At 33.3% G+C, this 25,954-nt stretch overlaps 3 protein-coding genes across 3 annotated transcripts; all 3 read right to left on the bottom strand.

Annotated features, from left to right (window-relative positions):
* Window positions 1–5,047: 5,047 nt before the first annotated feature.
* On the bottom strand, window positions 5,048–8,411 carry spi2 (Spi-2 proto-oncogene). The gene is made up of 5 exons (XM_051107306.1): window positions 8,304–8,411; window positions 8,070–8,166; window positions 5,986–6,110; window positions 5,669–5,801; window positions 5,048–5,373 (listed from the first exon to the last, which is right to left on the bottom strand). Exons 1-5 carry the CDS (start codon window positions 8,304–8,306, stop codon window positions 5,048–5,050), a joined length of 684 nt encoding a protein of 227 aa, XP_050963263.1. The 5' UTR covers window positions 8,307–8,411.
* A 431-nt stretch (window positions 8,412–8,842) lies between these two features.
* spic (Spi-C transcription factor (Spi-1/PU.1 related)) lies at window positions 8,843–11,912 on the bottom strand. The gene is made up of 5 exons (XM_051108210.1): window positions 11,773–11,912; window positions 11,456–11,543; window positions 11,213–11,334; window positions 11,027–11,123; window positions 8,843–10,401 (listed from the first exon to the last, which is right to left on the bottom strand). Exons 1-5 carry the CDS (start codon window positions 11,773–11,775, stop codon window positions 9,914–9,916), a joined length of 798 nt encoding a protein of 265 aa, XP_050964167.1. The 5' UTR covers window positions 11,776–11,912; the 3' UTR covers window positions 8,843–9,913.
* A 7,679-nt stretch (window positions 11,913–19,591) lies between these two features.
* On the bottom strand, window positions 19,592–21,709 carry dnajb9b (DnaJ heat shock protein family (Hsp40) member B9b). The gene is made up of 3 exons (XM_051108604.1): window positions 21,572–21,709; window positions 20,738–20,968; window positions 19,592–20,640 (listed from the first exon to the last, which is right to left on the bottom strand). Exons 2-3 carry the CDS (start codon window positions 20,952–20,954, stop codon window positions 20,213–20,215), a joined length of 645 nt encoding a protein of 214 aa, XP_050964561.1. The 5' UTR covers window positions 20,955–20,968; window positions 21,572–21,709; the 3' UTR covers window positions 19,592–20,212.
* Between the last annotated feature and the right edge of the window lie 4,245 nt (window positions 21,710–25,954).

The following is a 25,954-nucleotide window of genomic DNA, read 5'->3' as shown; positions in this document are numbered from 1 at the left end:
ATAAATAAATAAAATTCATACTGAGGTTTTTTTATAGGTAGATTGGAAAACCTGTGTGTTAAATGTGACCCTGGACCACAAAACCAGGCATGAAGGTTAATTTTTCTGAAAGTTGAATAAATAAGCTTTTCTTTAATGCAATGTTTGTTAGGATAGACCAATATGTGGCTGAGATACAACTATTTGAAAATCTACAATCTGAGAGGGTGCCAAAAAAAGTCAAAAAAAGAAAAATCGCCTTTAAAGTTGTCCAAATAAAGTTCTTAGCAATGCATATTACTAATCAAAAATTAAGTCTTGATATATTTACCATAGGAAATGTACAAAATATCTTCATGGAGCATGATCTTTACTTAATATCCTAAAGATTTTTGGCATAATTTTGACCCATTTCATGTATTTTTGGCTATTGCTACATATATACCTGTATTACTTAAGACTAGTTTTGTGGTCCAGGGTCACAGATAAGTCCTTTTTATTACACAACAAGTTTAGTTTAGGTGGTAAAATGTAAGATGAGGTGTAGCTAAATGATATTTATTAATAATCAAAGATATTTCTTAAAAATACATTTTACCTTGAAAAATGTTGACAAACGGTAACATTTTACATGAAAATGTAAACTTTAATGTATTATTAATCTGTATGTCATGCTTTAAATGTGTTCAGTGTATGTGTATTAGAGGTATTAGAGTGTATTAAAAATATCTTTTTACCTAATGGTTACAACACATGACAGTTGACCCACTGTCTGTGAACTTCTAGTTGAACTGCACACATGATTCACATGATTATGCCAAAGACTGAAAAAACAAAATGTCAGCTTCTTCGAGGGTCATATGAACGACCATAAGTAATATTAGATGGTTTGACTGAGCCTGTAACATATTACTCTTCTTTGGTAATTTCAGGCTGTTCTTGTTCTAAAAGACTCTGACAGGGCAAAGTCAGTCATTCAATCTGTAGCTGTGCTGCATTTATATTTAAAGAAATCCTTGTTTAGAATGTTTTTTCTTTTTTCACAAAAGCAAATCAAATCATAAGTATGTGGTGTCATTCGTAAAATTAATTTGAAATAGCGTTTTAATTTGGCAGTGTGAGATGTAAGTAGGTTATGAATGGTTTCTTTAAAGGGAAACCCAGGTTATGGCTTAATATAACATAAATTATGTCTCTTACTGAAATATGTAGTAGAAAACCAATTAAATATTAACGTTATTTAAACAATCCACATCGTTTTATACACATTTTGAACTATGGGCGGGGTGGGTCAAATACTTTCGGTGACATCAGATGGTTGCACTCGGTGAGCTACTGCCACTACCTGTTGCTATTTTTACCACACCTCGGAAAATAAAATGCTGATACGATGCCCCATTAACAAAATTAATTTGAAATTGCCTTTTTATTTGCTAGTGTGAGATGTAAGTAGGTTATGAATGGTTTCTTTAAAGGGAAACCCAGGTTATGGCTTAATATAACATAAGTGATGTCTCTTACTGAAATATGTAGTAGAAAACCAATTAAATATTAACGTTATTTAAACAATCCACATCGTTTTATACATATTTTGGACTATGGGGGGGTGCCATTACTTTCGGTGCCATCAAATGGTTGCACTCGGTGAGCTACTGCCACTACCTGTTGCTATTTTTACCACACCTCGGAAAATAAAATGCTGATACGATGCCCCATTAACAAAATTAATTTGAAATTGCCTTTTTATTTGCTAGTGTGAGATGTAAGTAGGTTATGAATGGTTTCTTTAAAGGGAAACCCAGGTTATGGCTTAATATAACATAAGTGATGTCTCTTACTGAAATATGTAGTAGAAAACCAATTAAATATTAACGTTATTTAAACAATCCACATCGTTTTATACATATTTTGGACTATGGGGGGGTGCCATTACTTTCGGTGCCATCAAATGGTTGCACTCGGTGAGCTACTGCCACTACCTGTTGCTATTTTTACCACACCTCGGAAAATAAAATACTGATACGATGCCCCGTTAACAAAATTAATTTGAAATTGCCCTTTTATTTGCCAGTGTGAGATGTAAGTAGGTTATGAATGGTTTCTTTAAAGGGAAACCCAGGTTATGGCTTAATATAACATAAGTGATGTCTCTTACTGAAATATGTAGTAGAAAACCAATTAAATATTAACGTTATTTAAACAATCCACATCGTTTTATGCATATTTTGGACTATGGGGGGGGTGCCATTACTTTCGGTGACATCAGATGGTTGCACTCGGTGAGCTACTGCCACTACCTGTTGCTATTTTTACCACACCTCGGAAAATAAAATACTAATACGACGCCCCATTAACAAAATTAATTTGAAATTGCCTTTTTAGTTGGTAGTGTGTGATGTAAGTAGTTTATGAATGGTGTGCCATACTCTTGAATAACAAAACTTGTGTGGACTTTAAAGGGATAGTTCACCAAAAAATTATCATTTCCTTACCCTCAGGCTGTTACAAACCTGTGTGAGTTTTTTTCTTCTGTTGAACATAACATAAGGTATTTGAAGAATGTTGGGAACCAAAGAGTCAATGGCTGCCGTCAACTATTTGGCTGAAACTCATATAGGTTTGGAACAACTTAAGGGTGAGTAAACGATGACAGAATTTTTATTTTTGGTTGAACTATCCCTTGTAAGTGTGATTTATGGCTTTTATTGGTATTGGACCCTCCAAACATGGGGGGTCTTGCATGTTTGACTCTAAAGACAGGGTGCTGGGGAACTATCATGTGGTCCTGTCATAAAGTACACACAAAACCATCTGGACCTGACTGGTGGTAAAAGGTTCATGTCGCCCATGGGGATTTAGCTCTACAGTCACCATAAAAAGCTCAGGCTGGAGAGTTAGAGTGGCACCTGCCTACACTTATGCACACACACACATTGGAACCTAAACAAAGATGAACAGATATCCCCTCAGAATTCAACATCTCATTAAGATTCAGTGCGTTTAGTAGAATGGATCTTCTCCCTGTGGAGCATGCCAGGCAGTGCTTTAGATGTAGTGATCTAGCTTGGAAAACATGAATACTCGCTGCAGAAATAGATTCCACTCCTGCCTGTGAACAAAACTCTGTGGGACTATAAAGGGAGAGAAACATCATCTCAGAATCGCAAATTACCTTGTGTTAGGAGCATCCTGTGCCCTGTCAGTCAGTCAGAGAAGCCTAACCAAGAATCTGTCTTTTAGTAGAGTGTTATCGATAGCTCTGGGTCCAACTTCAGTATCAACAATGATGCCAGTAAAAAGAACGACTTCAACAGCTGCTTCCACTGGCTCCAAAAACCATTTGAACACTTAAGCCATGCTTTAAAACGTATGAATTTTATTGCATCATGTAACAATATCTCAAATCAAGTGGTGTTTATTTTTAAGAAAGACAGCATAGGGATACTAGACATTTCACAAAATGGTAAAATAATAGGTAATTCTCCAAATGTATGCTAAAAATATTTGGCTTCATGCATCCACTAAAAATGAAAAAACTTGAATGGCTTAATATAACAGAAATTATGTCTCCTACTGAAATATGTAGTAGAAAACACATGAAAGATTTACGTTATTTAAAAAATCCACATCGTTTTATACATATTTTGGACAATGGGGGCACTATTATTTTTGGTGATGTGACATCAGATGGTTGCACTCGGTGAGTTACTGTCGCTACCTGTTGATATTTTTACACGGAAAATAAAAATACTGATACAATGCCACATTGTGCAGCTTTTGGTTGTAATTTTCAGTCGCTGGGCAACGAGAAACGTTGCAAGTCTTCACTGCTTTCTTAGAAGAGGAGAAAAGAATGGGAAGATGCCTGTGGATGAATAAAACTTCCTAAATACCCATTTTACTGTTCTCTCCACTTTAGCCCTGATACCTTTGAGGCTTTTAGTAGACCACAGCTACTGAAAGAGCTTACAAATGGCAGAGACAAGAAACGCTAGATGCCATCCTGGCAGGATGTAAACATGTTGACGTTTTTTCACACCGTGGCCACTGAAAGAGTTTCTCTGCGCAGATTTCACTTGATATCCAGGGTGTTCCAGGGCTGTGGTCATCGTATCAGTATATTATTTTCCAAGTGTATTCTGAATTGTGTTGCGGTAAAAATAGCAACAGGTAACTTCCAGTAGTTCACCGAGTGCAGCCATTTCAAAAAAATGTGGTATAACTAAATGGTAATTATTATTTAACAATTAATGATATTTCTTAAAAATACATTTTACCTTTAAAAATTATTACATTTTACATTTAAAAATGAACATTAATGCATTATAATGTGTAATGTTTTTCATGCTTTAGAATCTATTAGAATGTGATTAAAATATATAGTTTTATTTATATAATATATAATATAAAAAGATATAAATGGAAGCTAATTCAAATATTGATAAATACTGTAATAGTATATAAATAATACTAAAATACAGATTTAAACTCTGTAAAGCCCAAAAAAAAAAAAAAGAAAAGAAATCATAATGCAATTTGTAATGTTTAACATCAGCTTTTTGATTATTAATTAAGTTGTTAACAATTAAGTCCAGAAAAACAGAAGAAAAAGCACAGCTGTAATGAACAACAATCTCCAAGTGAAAATCTAAATAAAAGCAGTGTAGCAGCTTTGCCACCTACTGGGAACAAATGAGCAGTGCGGGATGTTTAGTATGTTTTTATTTGTTTTGATACTTTTCGAATGCCAGCTGATAAGAAAAAAAAAAACATAATGAAATAGTTTAACTACATATGAAAACATACACAAATACTTTTTTGTTCATTTAAAAAGACATGTTTTTGAAAGACAAACTTTTTTTAAAAAATGCTTCAAGATATGCAAAGAACAGCTAAAACTAAATCATTTAGTTAAAAGTCTGCTTTACAAAACACCACAGTTCAACGACCTTCATCGAGCAAGAAAAAATAGAAACTAATTTGACCCTCCTCCTGTTACCAAGGCAATTAGGATATCATGAGAGTAACAAATAGTGAACATAACATACTTGAGACAGTCATTCAGTTCTCATTTTGATCCACATGCTGCTTTCTTTATACCCTGTTGACTCTGTAAAGTAGAGAGGGTGGCAACACTAAACTGATAAGTCAGTTTCTTTTTCACTTTAATGATTTCCCCCGAGTGGGCATAATTTCGCAGGGCACGGGACATTTTCTGGTAAGTCATGGGCATTCGGTTGCCTTTCCTCTGGCCCCATAGCTCTGCCACACGCTCCTTGTGCCTGGCAGAAAAGCGGAAGACGCCTGCCGAAGCCGACACCCAGGACACGCTGTGGGCCATGCCTGGGTCCTCCAGCATCTCGAACAGGAAGTGGAAAAGTCGTAGCTTTTTCCCTGCAATCATAGAGACAACTGTGGTCAAACAGCGTTCGCGTGTGTGCATGTGTGCGTTTGTGCGTGAAAGGCCTATGGAAACTATTTCCCATAAAGCAGCCTTGTATTATGATAGGCGTAATTAAGATAAGCATCTCTAAAACATCAATGGTGTACAAGACCAGAGAAAATGAGGGAGAACTGAGATTCTATTTGGCAGTTATGGGTAGGACGAGCCGCTCCCGTGCTGCAGTTCCTCTAGGTTATTCCTCACCTTCGAGATAGCATCTGTATAAACCACAAAAGCAGAACTGACCTTTCTCTGCAGGTGTAATGCTGGGCAATGATTCGGCACACTTTTCAGGTGTTGCATTCAGAGTTAAAGGTCTCTCTGGTCCGTTTAGGGTGTTTAACAGTTGCCCATCGGGCGCATTGTGAAGGGCCGCAGACTGAACGACTACGGCTTTGCCGTTACAGTTCATCCTGCGGTCCATATATGACTCAGATCCATTCGCTTTGGACAGAGATCCCATGACCTATTCATTTGACAAAAGATCTTGGTTTTAAAACAGAAAAGAATAGGTGCAAAAATGACACAAACTGTTGAACTAAATGGTTTACCTGCTGAGTCGCAGGTGCAGAAGGCTGCAGCTGGGACTTTTCTTGTCCTAACGCATTGTTGAAATGCTCTCCAGCAGGTAGCTTCTCTCCAGAAATGTCCATATCTTCATCGGTTGACGTGACAGAGAGATCCCTCACTGCCATTGCATTACAAAAATAGTTAGTAGAAGCAAAGCTGATGATTTTTGTATTTTTTCATGGACACCATTCCTTGTAAAAAATAAGTACTCTTCAGCATACTTTTAAAAAGAGTAAAAAAGTGTGATATTTAAATATATTTAAGTCTATTTACCACATTTGTAATGAGGAAGTTGCAATTTAATACATTTAAAATATATTAACTGTATTATATTAGCAAATAATATATTGCTATATGTGACCCTGGACCACAAAACCAGTCACAAGGGTCGAGTTTTTACAATTTTGATTTATACATCAAAACATGTATGGTTTATTATGATAGGACAATATTTGGCAAAGATACAAGTATTTGAATATCTGGAATCTGAGGGTGCAAAAAAATCTAAATATAGAGAAAACTGCCTTTAAAGTTGTCCAAATAAAGTTCTTAGCAATGCATATTACTAATTATGTTTTGATATATTTGTTGTAGGAAATTTACAAAATATCTTCATGGAACATGATCTTTACATAATATCCTAATGATTTTTGGAATAAAAGAAAAATCGATCATTTTGACCCATACAGTGCACATTTGGCAATTGCTACAAATACGTTTATATATAGTCAACAAGAGAAAATAATAGCTGAATTTATAAAAATGACTGTTCAAAAGTTTACATACACTTGATTCTTAATACTGTGTTGTTGCCTATATGATCAACAGTTGTGTTTTTTTCAGTGATAGTTGTTCATGTGTCTCTTGTTTGTCCTGAACAGTTAAACTGCCTGCTGTTCTTCAGAAAAAAATCCTTTCGGTCCCACAAATTCTTTGGTTTTTCAGCATTTTTGTGTATTTTAACCCTTTCCAACAATGACTGTATGATTTTGAGATCCATCTTTTCACACTGAGGACAACTGAGGGACTCATATGCAACTATTACAGAAGGTTCAAACACTCACTGATTCTCCAGAAAGAAGAACGATGCATTAAGGGGTGTAAACTTTTGAACAGAATAAAGATGTGTACATTTTTCTTATTTTGCCTAAATATTATATATATATATATTTTCATTTACTGTTCTTCAAAAGCTACAGCAGATACTTACATGTTTCCCAGAAGACAAAATAAGTGAAATTTACCCTCATCTTCAGATTCAAAAAGTTTTCACCCCCTGGCTCTTAATGCATCATTTTTCTTTCTAAAGCCTCAGTGAGCGTTTGAACCTTCTGTAATAGTTGCATATGAGTCCCTCAGTTGTCCTCAGTGTGAAAAGATCTCAAAATCATACAGTCATTGTTGGAAAGGGCTCAAATACACAAAAATGCTGAAAAAACAAATAATTTGTGGAATCTAAACTGAACTGTGGATCATTTAGGTAACAACACAGTATTAAGAATCAAGTGTATGTAAACTTTTGAAAAGGGTCATTTTTTTTATTTAACTGTCATTTTCTGTTGTGTACTATATGTAAATGTCTTTAATGTGAAATATCTTATTCAGGTCAGTACTAAATACAAAAATAACATGCATTTTGTATGATCTCTTTTACTTTGGTAAAATAATTAACATTTTGCAGATTCTGCAAGGTGTATGTAAAATTTAAACCTCCACTGTATATATACTTTTAATGTTTGAACAAGTATAAGCTACACTGCAAGTGCACAATAGAGTGAAGCTTCTTTTTCACAAGGGTTGACTTTCATTGCACTGACAAAAAGAAAAAAAAAATCAGCAAAATGTGTTCTTTTAGTGTTAGAGAAGACGTAAGACTTTAGAGCTTTGAAAAGACATGAAGGAAAAAAAGGGTGTATGATTTACTCAGAAATTGCTTGTAAATAATCACAAATAATTAAAAAGCAACTGCAAGTAACACATTGAATTCAAAGTCACATTTGGAAGTAGAAAACATTCAAAAATGTTTTTACAGCTAAATGCTGACAGGACTTTCTGTCCATTTAAGCTTTCTTCTTACTGTTCCATAGGTCTTTTCTTCGAGATTCCTGTCTGTAATGCTCCTCAAGAAATTCCAGAATCACTTCCAAATCAGTCTGATGCTCCTGCGAACTGTTCTGGTAAGAAGAAGTAACTATTTTTAACTCATAAACAACAGTGGCCTCCAGAAAGTATTTCGTTTGCACTAATATAATGACACAGTGGGGCCACTGTAGAATACAAACTAAAAAACTGTTAAATCATCAGTTCTTACCATGTTAGTGTTACGGATTCAATCCTTAGTGTAGGTGTTGCTGTTTCAGGTGTCGATGTATTAATGAATAACCAGTTGAGAAAAGAAAGATTTGTTGCTATTAGTGTGTTTTACAAAACACACAAAACTCTGTCTTGTCGAAATGGTGCAGACTTGTTTTTATCAATAGCAAGGGGCTGTGGGAGTGAACAGGCCTTTCTTAAATGATCTACGACCGTACATAAATAACCAACCATTTTTTGACCCAAAACCACAGTTTCTGTAGGCCCAAACATACACACCCTGATCTCGGTCTAACACACATCTCTAGCGTCCACCTTTATGGAACCAGTAACCACATCCTCTTCACTCTTAGAGATAACAACCACAGCCACCTAACAATGACACGCAGGCTCCACATAAAAAAAGAGCACATTCATTTGTGCTCAGATGATCAAGAACATTGAAATGATGGGAAAAAAGCAACATGCAATGTTGAAAACTTCAATCATAAAGTCTGAAAGAGCACAACTGTTGTGAAACCAGTGTTTATTGTCCAGTATGAAAATTATACAACAGCACTACATTAGTCTTTGATCGCTATCTTACAAAGAGGAAGGTGATTTGAGATCGGTTTGTAATATGACACATAAAGCAGTCACAAACAATCTTCTCTCTGTGAAATTAGATAAGCTTGGCCCAGTGCATTTGCAAAGAAATCAGCGCAAACGTTTATACAGCGGCTTCAAGCGTACATGTTGCAAGGGAGAGTTTGACAAACAAATTTGTTGGGATTTTCAAGACAGGAAACTTTATTTGAGCGATAAAACAAATGATCTTATGCAAACATGTTGACAAAGGTAGATATAAATATGAAGACAGACAGACAGACATACATACAAAAAAATGTCCCTAAAATATATGGATTAATTGCATACAAAATATCAAAACATTTCCTGCTTTTTTATTATTATATTTTTAAAATGTTAAAACTTTTTTGTGAAATGTTTTGCTTAAAAAGTGCTCACTCTGTCATGGTTAAGGAAATGTTATTTGCGTTGATATTTCTTAATGCAAATACATTTATATTTTGAGTGTCCAAATGCTTTTTAGGGCTACTGTACATATTCACTGCATTAACTTTTTTTAGAAAGAAGGCACTTATCTTTTCAGGGTCGCATTTATTTGATTAAATAAAAACAGTAAAATTGTAAAATATTATTACAATTTAAAAGAACTGTTTGGCTTTTTAATGTATTTTATAATGTATATTTAATATATTTTAGAATGTAATTTTTCCAGGATTCAAATAAAAATTGATTTATTTCATCTAGAAATCATTTGTAACATTATGAATGTTTTTACTGTCACTTTTGATCAATTTAATGCAACCTTGCTCATAAAAAGTATTCATTTCCTTCCTTTTTTACAGATTTTTAAAAATCTTTTCTTGCAGATTTCAAAATGTTGAACAGTATATCATTCTATTTACATGCATGCACTCATTTCTAATGCACTAATGCACTGTAGGCGTTTTTGTACAGTTTTACTATATGTCAAGATGTCAAACAATCTCCTTTGTAAAAGAAAGAAATTTCAGAAATCGTGGAATGACAGGGCTCTTTTGAGAATCACTGGGCTGAAACGCCTATTTTGGGGTCCTCGTGCATCGTCAGTACAGTAGCCAGATCATACTCGCCCTGATATGAGTACTGGCCGTACCAGTAATGGCAGTCCGGTAGAGGAGAGCTGTAGTAGACGTGCTCACCAGAGCTTTGCTGATGAAGGGCCACGTCTCTGGACGGAGGGCCTGAGATGTAGCCTGACAGTGAACTCAATCTCTGCAGAATAGCTGGATTAAACTGATAGGTGAGCTTGCGACGCACTTTCACGATCTCACCCGTGCGGCTGTAGTTGCGAAGTGCGCGTGCCATTTTCTGGTAGGTCATGGTTTTGCGGTTACCCTTGCGTTGACCCCAGCATTCGGCCAGTTTTTCTTTATTTTTTGAGATAAAGTGGAAGATCCCGCTCCCTCTGTCCGTCCACTGGATGGAGTCGCCCATGTTGTCGTCGTGAAGAGCCTCGTGCAGATACTCATATAAGCGTAACTTCTTACGACCTAATGAGGAAGAAGAATATATGATGCATTCAGCACTTCTGTATTGTGAAGAACTCAACTTTGTTGAAAACTGTGAACCATGAAAATGCAGTACAGATGGTTTTAGGACATGCTTGAGTATGTTAATGTCTGATTTTATTATTTAGGTTATTGTTTCTGAAAACTTTTACTTGCGCAGTAGAGTTACTGCTATATGTGACCCTGGACCACAAAACCAGTCTTAAGTAGCGCGGGTATATTTGTAGCAATAGCCGAAAATACACTGTATGGGTGAAAATTATTGATTTTTTTCCTTTATGCCAAAAATCATTAGGATATTTAGTAAAGATCATATTCCATGAAGATATTGTACTGTAAATATATCAAAACTTAATTTTTTATTAATAATATGCATTGCTAAGAAGTTAATTTGGACAATTTTAAAGGCGATTTCCTCAATGTTTTGATTTTTTTGCACCCTCAGATGTCCTATACATCAATGGAAAGCTTATTTATTTAGCTTTCAGATAATGTATAAATCTCAATTTCAAAATATTGACTCTGATTTTGTGCTCCAGGGTCACATATACGATTCAGAGACTCCCACATATTGTATTATTATGTTTTCAAACACATAATTTTGTACCTTTTCCATGGCGCGGTGGTAAGTTTGAGTAAAACGCTGAAGACTCAGCAGAACACAATGGTCCCACAGACACATCTGGCACAATGTGAGACCATGACTGCAGATACAGTACAAAGAGAAGCTTTGTTAGTCACAAAACATGAGTACAAAAATGGAAGTGACAAATTTAATGAGTCGGAAACTTACTGAGGATTCATTCCAGTCATACACAGGTCCTGGAGGCTCGAAATGAGGTGTGAACTGATAGTACGAGATGGCATGTCTCACAGAGGACTGTTGGCTTTCCAAATTCTCATAGTATTTGTTTTCTGAAAGAGAAAATTAGAGGACTATTAATAATAATGATAATAATCTATGCTTAATAATATTGCATAATATATTTAATTTTTGCTACATTTATCATGGTATATCATATTTTCTGATATGTACCGTTGTCAAAGTGTCGTATCTGAGAGTGACGCTGAATTACATCAATTGCATCCTGAAAATCTTGATTGATGTCATTTTCAAGCGATCCCTGTAAGAAATTATTAGGATAATATTAGTATTAGGATTCTGTCTTGTTTCTCATCAAAAGCTAAAAAAAAATGCATAACGTTTATTAAATATGCACATGTGGTTTCTAATGAATAAACAATTAATAAATAAAATTAAATGAAATTTAAATATTCAAACACATAAATAGTACATAAAACAATGTATAAGAAGATGCTTTAGTAAAAACAACAACAACAAAAAAAACTCACCATTGTGGCTTTGGAAAACCTAATTCTGCATCTATGTAGAGTTCGACTGTTTTCAAGTGGCAATGTCCTCTATGTCTCAGTGATTATATGTGGACTGATATATTGTAGAACGACTACTGTTTTGCTGTCCAACTAAGCAATGCGGCCTGTTATATACATGGGTCCATTTAAATGTGCCACGTCAACATAACATGGAGGAGTCAATGATACTTTACTTCTCTTTTTGGAAATGAAGACCAGGTAGCACTCATAGTCCCTGTATTCTATAATCTCCATATCCCCATCCATGAAAAAAGATAGAGAGAGAGAGAGCGGGACTAACCACAAGTTTATCCAGGATTCCCTTCTCCTTTGTGAAAACATTTGCATTTCTGGTCAGAAGCTGTCAACGGCACTTTAGTTTATTGGTCCTGTAAAAATGTATTGAGAGGCATCAAACAATAACTGATCTGATAATCACAGCAAAAAGAAAAGCCACAGAATGCTGGGAAATTGCATCTGAGGTGGGGCGCTTGAAGAAAACAAGTGTGATGGAAAACAACATTTTTATGTGGATTTTCTTGCATGTGTACAAATAAATGGCACCAATTCAACACTGTTCCGTTTATTTTAGCCAGTTTCTGTGAGTGTGAATGAGTATTTGCAAAACTTTATTTTCTTCCAAAACAAGCCTAGACGCAACACGCGTCGTGTTAAATCATTTCTTTCTTCCATTCTACACATATTAGTGATAGATTAGCTAAACAGGAAAAGAAGGACTCGTCTTGAGTACAAACTTTATCTGTCAAATTCTGTTCCATTGCAGTGCATTTTATTCTTTTTTGCCATGTATTGTTCTAAGCTCTTAAAACAGCAGTTAATGCATTTCACCTTCTCATGACACAAGTTTTAAATATCAACTGACTGGCTCCCGTAGTTCCCCTTTCAGGTGTGCAGAGAATGAAAGTACAGAGGCTTACTGATAAAAGAACCAGGTAAAATTTATGAGACCTCAGCACTTCATTCGGCTGAGATTACCGCTGTGTTCTGGCAAATAATCGATATGCTAGAAATGTGCACTGTTGGGTGGAAATTTATGGTCCCAGACTGTGTAAACTACTAATCTCTTTGACAATAGTTAATAGGTTATACTGCCAAATAGCTAATGATTTCTGTGGTCATTTACATAAATGTGCTGTTAAGTTTGTTGTATCTGTACACTTAACATTCATTGAAGCTGTCAAGATAAAAGTCGCACATTTGATTATATAATGAATACTTTTGTATTGTCTGTTTTCAGTGTGGTGAACCTGTAAATGTCCAAAATAAACACTTGTCAAGCATCAAATGTGAGTAAAAATGGGCTTTGGCAGGTAGGTTTATCTTAATTAGGAACTACAACAACATGTGAGCAATTCCAACAATATACACATCATCTCCCAAGGAAAACATCTGTCACAACTTGCACAACTTATTAATCATGTGCACTGTTGGGTGGAAATTTATGGCTGCAAACTGTGAAAACAACTGATCTCACTGACAATAGTTAATCTGCTATATTGTGAATCACCTGGCAAATGATTTCTGCTGTAATTTGCATCAACATAGGCTGTTATGTTTGTTGCGTCTGTGCACTGAACATTCACTGACGCTGTCAAGATAAAAAAATTAGCTAACTTTTTCTGGTAACTTTCTTAGGTACTATAACAATACATGGTTTAAGTCTAAATGTATGAACTAATGTTAGACTTCCACGATTCAAGCTGAAAAGATATAAATCATCTACCAAAGAAAACCATCTACCAAGCTTGCACGTCGTTTTACCATCAGTTTACTACTATGCCGGGGGGAAATAGCTTATATTACCATTACTGTACAATAATGTACATTACCATTCAGAAGTTTGGGGTCAGTAAGGTTTTTTTATTTTATTGATGTTGAAAGAAATCTCTTATGCTCACCAAGTCTGCAGATATTTGATCAAAAATACAGTAAAAAGAGTTATATTGTGAAATATTATTGCATTGTAAAATAACTGTTTTGTATGAAAGCCCGTTTCTGCCACTAATTCAAAAATAAAAGTAATTTTTATCTCATAATTCAGACTTTTTTTCTTGCATTTGTGAGTTTCCATCACTCAATTCTGACTTTTTGTCTCACAATTGCATGATACAAACTCACAGTTCTGAGAAATAAAGTCACAATTGTGACTTTTTTTCTCATAATTGTGGGTTTATATCTCGCAATTGTGACTTTATAACACGCAATTGCAAGGTTATGATATATAGTCCCATTTCTGAGAAAATATCAGTCTTTCCCTTCAAAATTGGACTTTATATCTCACAATTCTGAGAAAAAGGTCAGAATTGCAAGATATTAAAAAAAAAAAAATCGGAATTGCGAGATATAAACTTGCAGCTGCCAAAAAAAAGTCAGAAATGCGAGATCTAAACTCACAATTGCGAAAAAAAAGTCAGAATTGCAAGATATAAACTCGCAATTGCGAGAAAAAAAGCAAGAATTGCAAGAAAAAAATCTGAATTATAGATATAAACTCACAATCACATTTTGAGAAAGAATTATGCAATTGTAAGAAAAAAGCTGAAAATGTGAGTTTACCTCTTGTACCTTGCAAGTTTATGTCTCACATTTCTAAGAAAAAAAAGTCAGAATTGCGAGATAAAAAGTCGCAATCTTTTTTTATTATTCAGTTCCATCGTTTTGTAATATATTTTAAAATGTAATTTATTCCAGTGATATCAACGCTGAATTTTCAGCAGCCATTACTTACTTTAGTCCTCTAATGATTGACATTTTTTCATTAAAATAATAAATGAGTTGTGCTGTTTTTATGAAAACCACAGTACATTTTGAATTTGAATTTTCTGATGAATAAAAGATGAAAAAAAACCACTTATTTTTGTAAAATTATAAATGTCTTTATTGTCACTTTGGATTACTGTAATGCACCCTTGCTGAATAAAAGTACTAATTTATTTAAAATAAAATAAAATAGAATAAATCTTACTGACCCAAATGTATCAATGAAACTTTACACACACAGACCATTCAAAGGTTTGGGGTCAGTAAGATTTTTCATAATGTAATATGTAATGCAATGTATAGTTTTATTGTTGGCAAATGTTCTAAAGAAACTTACGTTTGTATACTGCACATACCTGTTTACATTTTTCAAACTTTTTTTAACTGTTCTGAAACATCTGTGGCAAACTTTGGAATTGTTTCCTGTCTGCTGTGGATGATAAAATGTGGGAAACTGTGCTTGAAGGATGTGAAAACTCACAAGGTAATTACATTTGCACTTTAATCTTAAACCTGTTTAGCAGTAGAAATGTGACGTGGTGTCAATCACTTGACATCTGAAATTACAGAAAGATAATAACTAAGCACAGTACAAAAAAAGTAAGATATGTACATAATGAATGAATGATTAACTCTGAGGTTATATAAAAAAAAATCAATGGGCTTTACGTAAGCCTTGTTTTGGATCCCTCACTTCCTTGCTATCTTTCTTTACATGTTTGTGTGAGTTTTTTCATTGGTTTATGAATTTATTTATGTGTTTCATGCCTGCCAAAGTATTTACATTTTCAGGCGAAACAGTAGCGAGGGCTTTATCTTTTCAAACAAAGAGCTGCTTTCCTTCCCCTTCTCTTCAACCCCTATTCAAAAGGACCATTAATACCAAACCCAATGAGGGAAGGGCAGTATAACCACAACACAGCTCCTATTCAACTTCTTTATTTACTGGCACTCAATCAAAATAAGTTCCCAAAGTGCCTGCACAGGTAAACAGATAACTTAAGCTGTCTGATGAAGTTAACCTCTAACACGGCTTACCGATTCTGGGTAAGAAAACAATACTGCTGTAATTGTTCGTGCTAGGCCTGGCTTGTCTCCTTTGTATATTTAATAGCAGAGCTTTATGGCAAACCATTTGTGGCCTTCTATTCAATTAGAGGAGGTGAACAGCAGGCCCAAACCTTAACTTTTATTTCTTTTCTCGCTTTGTTTGCATTTGTATTCCTTTTAACCTTAGGAGCAGCTAAAATGTTTTTCTTTTATTTGTTTGTTTTGATTCTTAAAACAAATAAGTTGCATTACTTTTCAACTAAAACATTAGAAACAAAAGAAAATGAGTTGAATTTTCGTTCAGACTTAAGAGCATCCAAAACATACATTTATTTATGTATGTGTTTATTTATTTATTTATTTTCTGTTTTGATTACAAAAGCAAATGAGTATTCATTTCAAAGCTAAACATTTCAGTTAATTATAAAAATATTAATTATTAGTTGTTGTTTGTTTGTTTGAGCGTGTTGATTACAAAAGCAAATTATTTTTATTCCTTTCAACCTAAAGAGAAGGTAAGCATTTTCTTTATTTATTTATTTGGTTGGTTGTTTATTTATTTTTTATTTCAAAGCATATGTGTTATATTTCTTTAAGCCTTTAAGCCTTTAAGCTTGCTTATTTGTTTATTTTGAATGTTAATTTATTTATTACATTTGTAAAATATATTTATTGTTTTATTTAATTTTTTAAAATATATTTATTTATTTGTTTATTTACTACTTATTTATTTACGTAGCTCTACCTACCTTTAAAGTTGTAAAACAAATGTAATACAACGCATTTTAAAATGCTCGCTGAAAGGTTTTTCCATCAACTGCCACAAAATTCCAAAACTGGAACACACCCAGTTGTTTAACAATATTTTTCTTTCCTCCTAGGCTTTTTCCAGTTCCTGATTTTTGGATGGATGTCATGACAGTAAACAAAGAATTTCATGTGCCCTGGTGCCTTGACCTAAACACCATTGTGGGATGTCATAATCAGCTAAGGGTACGTCTATTCTGTATATATAACCCATTTAGAAAACAGGCATTTTAGAAGCAGACATCTAATTTGATGTCTTTCTTCCATCATACACCTAATTCAGCTTCATTGTTGAGGACTCTTCAAGCACAGGGCTGTTCAAAGCTGCAATCATCTGTGTTATAGCAAAATCTCTTAGTGTTTTCAAACATGTACCATCCTTAGTTCGAACCATGCTTCAAGGACCAATATGATCAAGGACCGATATCATTTATATCTTGTTTATTTGTTCTAAAACCAGCTTCTCTTGTGTGGAGTAGCAGCGTGTATGTATAAATACCTCATCAAATTGTACACAACGTGAAGTTCATGCTGCTGTCATTAAAGCTCAAAAGGGACAAACCAAATACTAAAACATTCTCTACAAATTCATCTTCAAATATTGTTTTTATAAGCATAGTTCAGCCAAATATGAAAATTCTGTCAGTACTTGTATGAGTCTCCAGATTGAAAAAAGATACTGTGGAAGTCAATAGCTACTGTAAACAATTTGGCTACCCACATTTTTCAAAATATCTTCTTTTGTATTTATTCAGGTTTGGAATGACATAAGGGTGTGTAAATAATGACAGAATTTTTATTTTTTGGTGAACTATCCCTTTAATTCTGGTAATATACACTACCAGTCAAAAGTTTTTGAACAGTAAAAATTTTATGTTTTTTAAAGAAGTCTCTTCTGCTCACCAAGCCTGCATTTATTTGATCCAAAATACAGCAAAACAGTACAATTTTGAAACATTTTACTATTTAAAATAACTGTTTTCTAGTTGAATATATTTTAACATGTAATTTGTTCCTGTGATCAAAGCCAATTTTTCAGCATCATTCAGAAATCATTCTAATATGCTGATTTGCTGTTCAAGAAAATTTATTATTGTTACCAATACTTAAAACAGTTGAGTAATTTTTTTCAGGATTCTTTGATTAACAGAAAGATCCAAAGATCAGCATTTATCTGAAATAAAAAGCTTTTGTAACATTATAACACCATACCGTTCAAAAGCTTGGAGCCAATATAATATATATGTATATATATATATATATATATATATATATATATATATATTTATTTATTTATTTTTGTATGTGTGTGTGTTAAAGAAATTATAGAAATTAATACATTTATTTAGCTTTAAATTAATTAAAAGTGATGATGAAGACATTTATAATGTTACAAAAATTTCGATTTCAGATAAATGCTGTTCCTCTGAACTTTCTATTCATCACAGAAACAAAAAAATCTACTCAGCTGTTTTCAACATCATAATAATAATAAAAAATGTTTTTTGAGCAGCAAATCAGAATATTAGAATGATTACTGAAGGATCATGTGACTAGAGAAATGATGCAAAAAATTCAGCTTTGAAATCACAGGAATAAATTACATTTTAAAATATATTCAAATAGAAAACAGTTATTTTAAATAGTAAAAATATTTCAAAATTGTACTGTTTTTGCTATACTTTGGATCAAATAAATGCAGGCTTGGTGAGCAGAAGAGACGTCTTTAAAAAACATTAAAAATCTTACTGTTCAAACACTTTTGACTGGAAATGTACTCTTGTAAAATTCTTCCAGAATTCTGACCCTTCCAGACTGCACTGTATTTGAAATATTGTCCTGTCTTTGCATATCCACCATTAAATTAAAGATCCATTATTGCCGTTTTTTGATCATTAAAATGATGGTTCTTCAATGGCATCACAGTTAATCTGCAAAAAAAACTTTTGGAGCCATTTTTTTTTTAGAGTGTTGATGTCAATATTAATTCATGACACTATTACGTACTAAGCTTTTCATTATATTCAGGACTAGAATTAAAACTAGAACTAGAAAAATATAAGCAGACTGCGGTTATTAATGTTGCTTTTCATTCCGACTGCATGCAAAGCTTTATCATGAGGTAATTCTTTATTGGCACAGCAATAAAAGTATTCAGATTAAGCTATCTGACAAAAATATCTTGCTATAGATCAAACCTTTGGAAAGCCAAATAAATACATTCACATTTACAGAACCACAGGGAGTGTAAAACATATATATTTCAAAAGTTATTTAGATGAAAATGAATGATTATACATGGCTTCTTGTACAAGTGCCTCAGGTAATTGCTCAGAAACATTCCACTTACATGGAAATTTAACACGATAACAAAGCTGAAACAATATAGCAACTGTTTTTTTAGCCAGGCACTTCATTTGATCATATACAACTGTGTTTTTTTCCCCCCTCAGGAAAGCCCTACAGCTAACTGGATCCCCCAACAGCAAGAAGATCTTGATCATTATTGCACATGTAAGGGACTTCCCCTTTAAATAGAGCCACTTGCTTTGGTGTAAGATAGCCGAGATGGAAGATAGACAAATTGCGTTAAATGCTTGCTAAGGACGTGACGGAAAACAAAAATGGTACGAGTTTCAGTCTTTTTCGACATTGTGCAACATCAAGCAAAACAAACTTTTACACACTTTTAGCCCTTCTAAAGCGCTTTGAATGTCTTCTAGAGATCACATACATGTCTCAAACCAGTTCAAGGCTTTAGGATCTTCCAAAATAACCTAAAACAGGATGAAATCACAAATTTTGTGTGTTTTAAAGACACTGGATGTAAACAAACACGTAAGCCCTTTAGCCTAAAAAATAAATATGTGACCCTGGACCACAAAACCAGTCTTAAGTAGCATGGGTATATTGTATGGGTCAAAATTAACGATTTTTTCTTTTATGCCAAAAATATTTAGGATATTAAGTAAAGATCATGTTCCATGAAGATATTTTATACATTTCCTGCCGTAATTATATCAAAACTTTTTTTTTTGATTAATAACATGCATTAAGAATTTCATCTGGACAACTTGAAAGGTGATTTTCTCAGTATTTTGATTTTTTTGCACCCTCAGATTCCAGATTTTCAAATAGTTGTATCTTAACAAACCATACATCAATGGAAATCTTATTTATTCAGCTTTCAGATGTATAATTTCAGAAAATTTATCCTTAAGACTGGTTTTGTGGTCCAGGGTCACGTATGGTTTTAAGGACCCTAAATCTTGACTTTATAACAAAGAGATAGTTTAGAAATAATCAACAATTAAAGTGCTATTTTAGCCCACCTATACTGGCTATATATTCTGTTTTTTCTGGATTTCAGATATGTTTAAAATATATGGTAAATATGTTTACAGGCCTAAGGAAATATATTGTTGCCAAACTGTAGTACAAAATACGTACTTTTTTTAGACTCAAAATATGTAAAATGGCCAAAAAATATTTGATGAAATAATTAACTAAACATGAAAAATATGTAAATATTTTAAAATCTATATTTTGGCTATTTTTATATATTTTGAAATGTACTGAAAAAATATCTGAAAAAGTAATTAATATGTTCTGGATGGTGAATTTTGTATAAAGTCAGACTTAGGATCCTTAAACTGAGGATGTTATGCCCAGAAATGATTTTATAAAGGTCATCAGAGCTGATCCAAAACACAAAAAAGCAAAACAGAATTAATTACAGTTTCAATCAACAACCGAAAGACATTTCCATGGGTGCATGAACTCAAGAGCACTCTGTGTATGTTGTAACCATGTTGCCCCTTCGCTGTGTGACAGTCCTACACTGCTGCCTGCTGGAACCGTGAAACTTGCTCTGAGTCTGAGTCTGGTGTCCATTAAACGAGAACATCTTCTCCATATCCTCAAACATATCATCAAACATGCCACCACTGAAAGAATTCTGAAAGTGCCTCCTGTGCCTGCTACGTGCTTCCTCGTGGGCCTGAAAGTGCCTCTCGAAATGTCTTTTATTATGCAAATGAGGATTGTGTCCAAACATGTTAGAGTCTCTGAAAATATCATCAAAGCTGAAGCTAAAATGTTGACGGAAGTGGTCACCGCCCCCTCCTCTAGGACTCTGCCTGGAGAACGGACTGCTCCTCGTCTGATCGTATTCCTTTCTTCGATTGTCGTCTGATAATGTTTCGTATGCTGGGAATGGAAAATGCATAGCTTTAAAAACTGATCGTCTCATAAATTGTTTAGAAAGGTGTGCCCTGCGTTGTTTTAAACAGGTATGTTGACTCACCCTCAGCGATTTCTCTGAACTTTGCCTCTGCATCAGGGCTTTTGTTTTTATCAGGGTGATACTTCATGGCTAATTTATGGAAGGCTTTTTTGATCTGCCGGTCAGATGCATCTTTGGGGACGCCGAGGATCTCGTAGTAGTCTTCCTCGGCCAGAATGAGTTCTGCGATGAGCAAAATGCCCACAGCCATGGTAAACACTGACTGAGCTGTTGCCATACTTGTGGTCAGAGCTGTTAACAGGAAACAAGAGGCGAGATCACAAATGTGTTTGTTGGTTTAGTGTCATGAGTTTGTTGGTTTTGTATCATGAGACAATTCAGAGTCTTTCAGTGTAATACACACACACACACACGCATATGTATATATATATATATATATATATATGCAGTACAATAATAAAAGGTGGAAATGTGCCACAATTATTCCTAAAATTTGCTTGTGAGTTTGACATGCCTAAAAAGTGATGCAGATATATTTTGAACAGTTGTATATGAATATATAAATAATATAAATACTATAAATAACAGTTCTTATTCGTAATTTCATGTGTACATTTGTTTACATAGCTAGTAAGTAAAACTATAGAGATAGAGATACAACTACAATTTAATAGGTTTAAACAATGTCACGAAAGGGCTTCATTTTCTTAATGCAAACTATAATTTACTATTTCTTGCTTGAAACTGAGTTGTGTTTACCTATTTAACATTATCCTCCTCAATGCATGATGCGACAGAACAGAATGATTCTTTAACATATCTAAACAGCTATATGTATGATATATATATGAAGTAAAACATTAAGATATAAGCAAACTGCTGGTTTTAACTCACCCTCTGCTTGTTTCTGTTCCAAAGTTACATCAACCGCAAAACAGCTGATCGCTTTTCTGAACGCTGTGACAGCGCTAAAGTTACTGCTCCACGACTCGCAACGCGATTGGCTGATTCCCGCGATGAATGACTACAAGCGTTTTGATTGGTCCACATCGGGGAGCACATGGAACGCTTTTCCGAACATCACTTCCTGTTTGTATAGCGGGAGTGAGCGCTGTCAAATCTTGTGTCAAACTGGAAGAACAGAACAACACCCTCAAAAGACTATATATATATATATATATATATATACATATATATACACACATACACTACCGTTCAAAAGTTTGGGGTCAGTACATTTTTATTGTTTCTTTTTTTTTTTTTTTAAGAAATTAATACTTTTATTGACCAAGGATGTATTAAGTTAATAATTAAAAGTTTATTAAAAGTTAATAATAAATAATTTACATTGTTATAAAATATTTATATTTTGAATAAACACTGTACTTTTTAAACTTGTTATTCATGAAAGAATCCTGAAAAAAAAAAAAAAAAAAAAAAAATCACAGGTTCCAAAAAATATTTGGCAGCACAACTGTTGATATTATCCAACATTGATCATTCTAATAATAAATCCGCATATTAGAATGATTTCTGAAGGATCATGTGACACTTAAGACTGGAGTAACAGCTGATAAAAATTCAGCTTTTCATCACAGGAATCAATTCTATTTTAAAGTATGTTAAAATAAAAAACATTATTTTATATTGTAAAAACATTTTGCAATGTTACTGTTTTTTTTTTCTTTCTATATTTTTAATCAAATAAATGCAGCCTTGATGAGCATAAGAGACTTCTTTAAAGACTATTACAAGTCTTACTGACCCCAAACTTTTGAACGGTAGTGTATATATATATATATATATATATATATAAATATATATATATGTAAAATCTCTGTTTTTAAAGGCATATTAAGATATTCTTGAAGTACTACAGTTTTTAAACATATGAGATAACTATTTTGTATGTTAATTTCGATTCATTTGGTCATATACCTTAAAAAAAATCTGAAATTTACATAACAACATATCTCTCTGTCTGCAGAGCAGTCACATGACATCAGCATCCAGGTCATCAACTCCACCCTGGAAAAAAACAGGTGAGATTCTTAAAGCAGACTGAGCCTGAAAAAAAAAAAAAAGGCATAAGGTTTTGTCATTACTCGTTTTGTTGCCCCATCTCTATTTTTTCTAGAGAATTTGCTTTCATTGATTATATAAAAAAAAAGACAGCATCCAAGACACTCCTGCTATGGAGACACAGACAAAGCTCAGCTGTAAAGTGAGATTGCCAGTGTCCTTGCTAAAATAATGGTATTAAAACCATCCAACGTTTGTGGAAAGGTAATGCAGCAAAAACATGAAAAAAAAAAAAGTAAATATTTTTACTATTTAAAATAGCTATTTTCAGTTTGAATATATTTTAAAATGTAATTTATTCCTGTGATTCCAAAGCTGAATTTTTAGCATTATTACTCCAGTCACATGATCATTCAGAAATCATTTTAATATTTGCTGCTCAAAAGCATTTTAAAAACAGCTGAGAAGAATTGTTTCAGGTTTCTTTGATGAATAGACAGTTCAGAAGAACAGCATTTGCCTGAAATACAAATCTTTTGTAACATTATAACTGTCTTTATCATCACTTTTGGTCCAGTTAAAGTCTGCTTGCTAAGTAAAAGTATTCATTTCTATAATTTCTTTCCCTAAAATAATACTGGCTCCAAGCTTTTGAGTTGTATAGCATTTAATGTTATAAAAAATCATGTTATTTCAGATAAACAATTATCTTTGAATCTTTCTATTCATCAAAGAATCCTGAAAAAAAAACGTACTCAACTGTTTTAAATATTGATAGTAATAAAAAATGTTTCTTGAACAGCAAATCAGCATATTAAGATGATTTCTGAAGGATCATGTGACAGGAAGACTGGAGTAATGATGCTTAAAATTTAGCTTTGATCAGATTAATAAATTACATTTTAAAATATATTCAAAAAGTTATTTTCAAAAACAGTTATTTTAAATAATAATAATAATAAATACTGTTTTTGCTTTACTTTGGATCAAATAAATGCAGGCTTGGTGAGCTGAAGAGGCTTCTTGAAAAAAACATTACAAATTTTACAGTTCAAGAACTTTTAACTGGTAGTGTAGGCACTAAGGAGATTGAAGTAATAGTGTGGTAACATTTACATTTTGGACAATAATTTTGGTCATTTACAATAAGCATTGCATCCTAACATTTCTCAAAGTAGGGTCTCAGAGAGACAGGGGAGTCAGAGAAAAATTCTTGAATTATCAACAAAAATCTTACTTTTCCAGTTGACTGGGTTCTGGAAACATTTTCCCCATTATTATTTATTTTTTTTTTTTTACTTATTTTTGCACGGACATTAAAATTAAATTAAATTAAATTAAATTAATAACTTTATTTAAAGGTTAGAAAACTATAGAAAGCAGAAGAGTGTGTATGTTTTTAAAGATGGACATGAATTAAAATAAATTATAAAAATGTAAAAAATAAAGTAAATCCTTTTAAAATACAAAAATATATTTAAAATAAAATAGCAAAAAACCCTGAACATTTTAGGTGTTGATGCAGGTCATGTGACCATTTACCAAGTTCAAATAAATGTCAATATGCGAATAGGTTGTTAAATTATTGAAATATTAACTAAGTAAATATTTTACATCACAGCTTCAGCTGACAAAAAGCTATTCAGCTGATGAGAATTCAAATAAAATCAGCAGTGGTGCAGTATAAAGCCTTTAAAATACTGGAAAAACGATGTGGTACGTGCTTGCCGGAATTATTTCTAAAAACACTTTGTCCTCCATTCATATGCAGAGGTTAAAGGTTTTTATTTTAGTACATGTCAGTAAGACTATTGTATTTTTTGTTTTTGTGTTGTGTGAGAGAATATGAAATGGATTTAATAAGGCCTGTCTTTCTTTCCATACATGCATGGCCACATGGTGTCAGTGTGGCAGAGGTCACCTTATTGTTACACCGGTGATGTTCATTCACAGACTGGCAGAGGGAGCTTAAAAGTAGTTATTAATTCGGTATGGCTGTGACCTATGGTAAATAACAGGGTTTTGAACAATAAAAGGCAGCATGAGTCTTAGTCTTGAGGAAGAATTATTGATGGAACAAAAAAATAGGTGCCTTGAAAACTATTAATGGTGCATTACATATAAAATACACTTTCAGGTGTCCCTCTTTATAATAAAACTGTACAGTTTTATTGATCATCACAACTCTTAAGTGCCTGGATGATGTTAGTATCTACGAGTGCATTTTTTTTTAATGTATCTGGACTTTGTCTTGTTTGGGAGATCAGACCGTGTCATTGTCAGTGTGCTTTGTGCACTGTGATGCTGTCTATTCAGTGCCAAAATAAATCAACTGTTTTTGTAACATTATCCAATCTAATGATCTTATTGCTCATATTTTTCAGAGGCCATTTTCTAAATGACGTAATTTACACTGCATCGTATTCGATAAGGGGCATAAAATGCTGTCTTATTCTCACTTCTGCCTTCCCTCCCGCCCTTCGGCTACAGTGGTCTCCACCATTTTTTTTATCAGCCTCTAAATGCTCTAATTCCATTTTCCAACTGCTACCTTGGATTCGATGCCTTAGGCTTCAATTTTGTCTCAAATCCAAACAAAGTTTGCGCAGTGAAAAGGCAAACCAATTATGTTGGGTCATTCAGCAATTCCATAAAGGTTATATATGCGTTTTAGCATGTCTTACTATTGTAAATTAAGCACATTAACCAAAACCCTTTTGTGAGTTAAAATGTTACAAAAATTACATCCCTTTTATGAACCAAAAAATAAAAGACTTTACCTTTTATACTGTATACACTACCTGTCAAAAGTTTTTGAACAGTAATTTTTTTTTTTTTTTTTTTTTTTAAAGAAGTCTCTTTAGCTCACCAAGCCTGCATTTATTTGATCCAAAGTACAGCAAAAACAGTACAATTTTGAAATATTTTTTATAGTTTTTTTTTTTTTTTTTTTTAAATATATATATATATATATATATAGTTTTCTATTTGAATATATTTTAAAATGTAATTTATTCCTGTGATCAAAGCTAAATTTTCAACATCATTACTCCAGTCCTCAGTGTCACATGATCCTTCAGAAATCATTCTAATATGCTGATTTGCTGTTCAGGAAATTTTGAATTATTATTATTATCAATATTTAAAACAGTTGAGTGCAGTTTTTTAGGATTCTTTGATGAATAGAAAGATCCAAATTAAAAACGTTTGTAATATTTTGTAACACTACAGTATATCAATAGTTTGGAGTCAGTA

The sequence above is a fragment of the Labeo rohita genome, chromosome 4, assembly GCF_022985175.1.
Source record: "Labeo rohita strain BAU-BD-2019 chromosome 4, IGBB_LRoh.1.0, whole genome shotgun sequence".
Taxonomy (NCBI): domain Eukaryota; kingdom Metazoa; phylum Chordata; class Actinopteri; order Cypriniformes; family Cyprinidae; genus Labeo; species Labeo rohita.
This window is presented reverse-complemented; position numbering and strand designations above follow the sequence as displayed.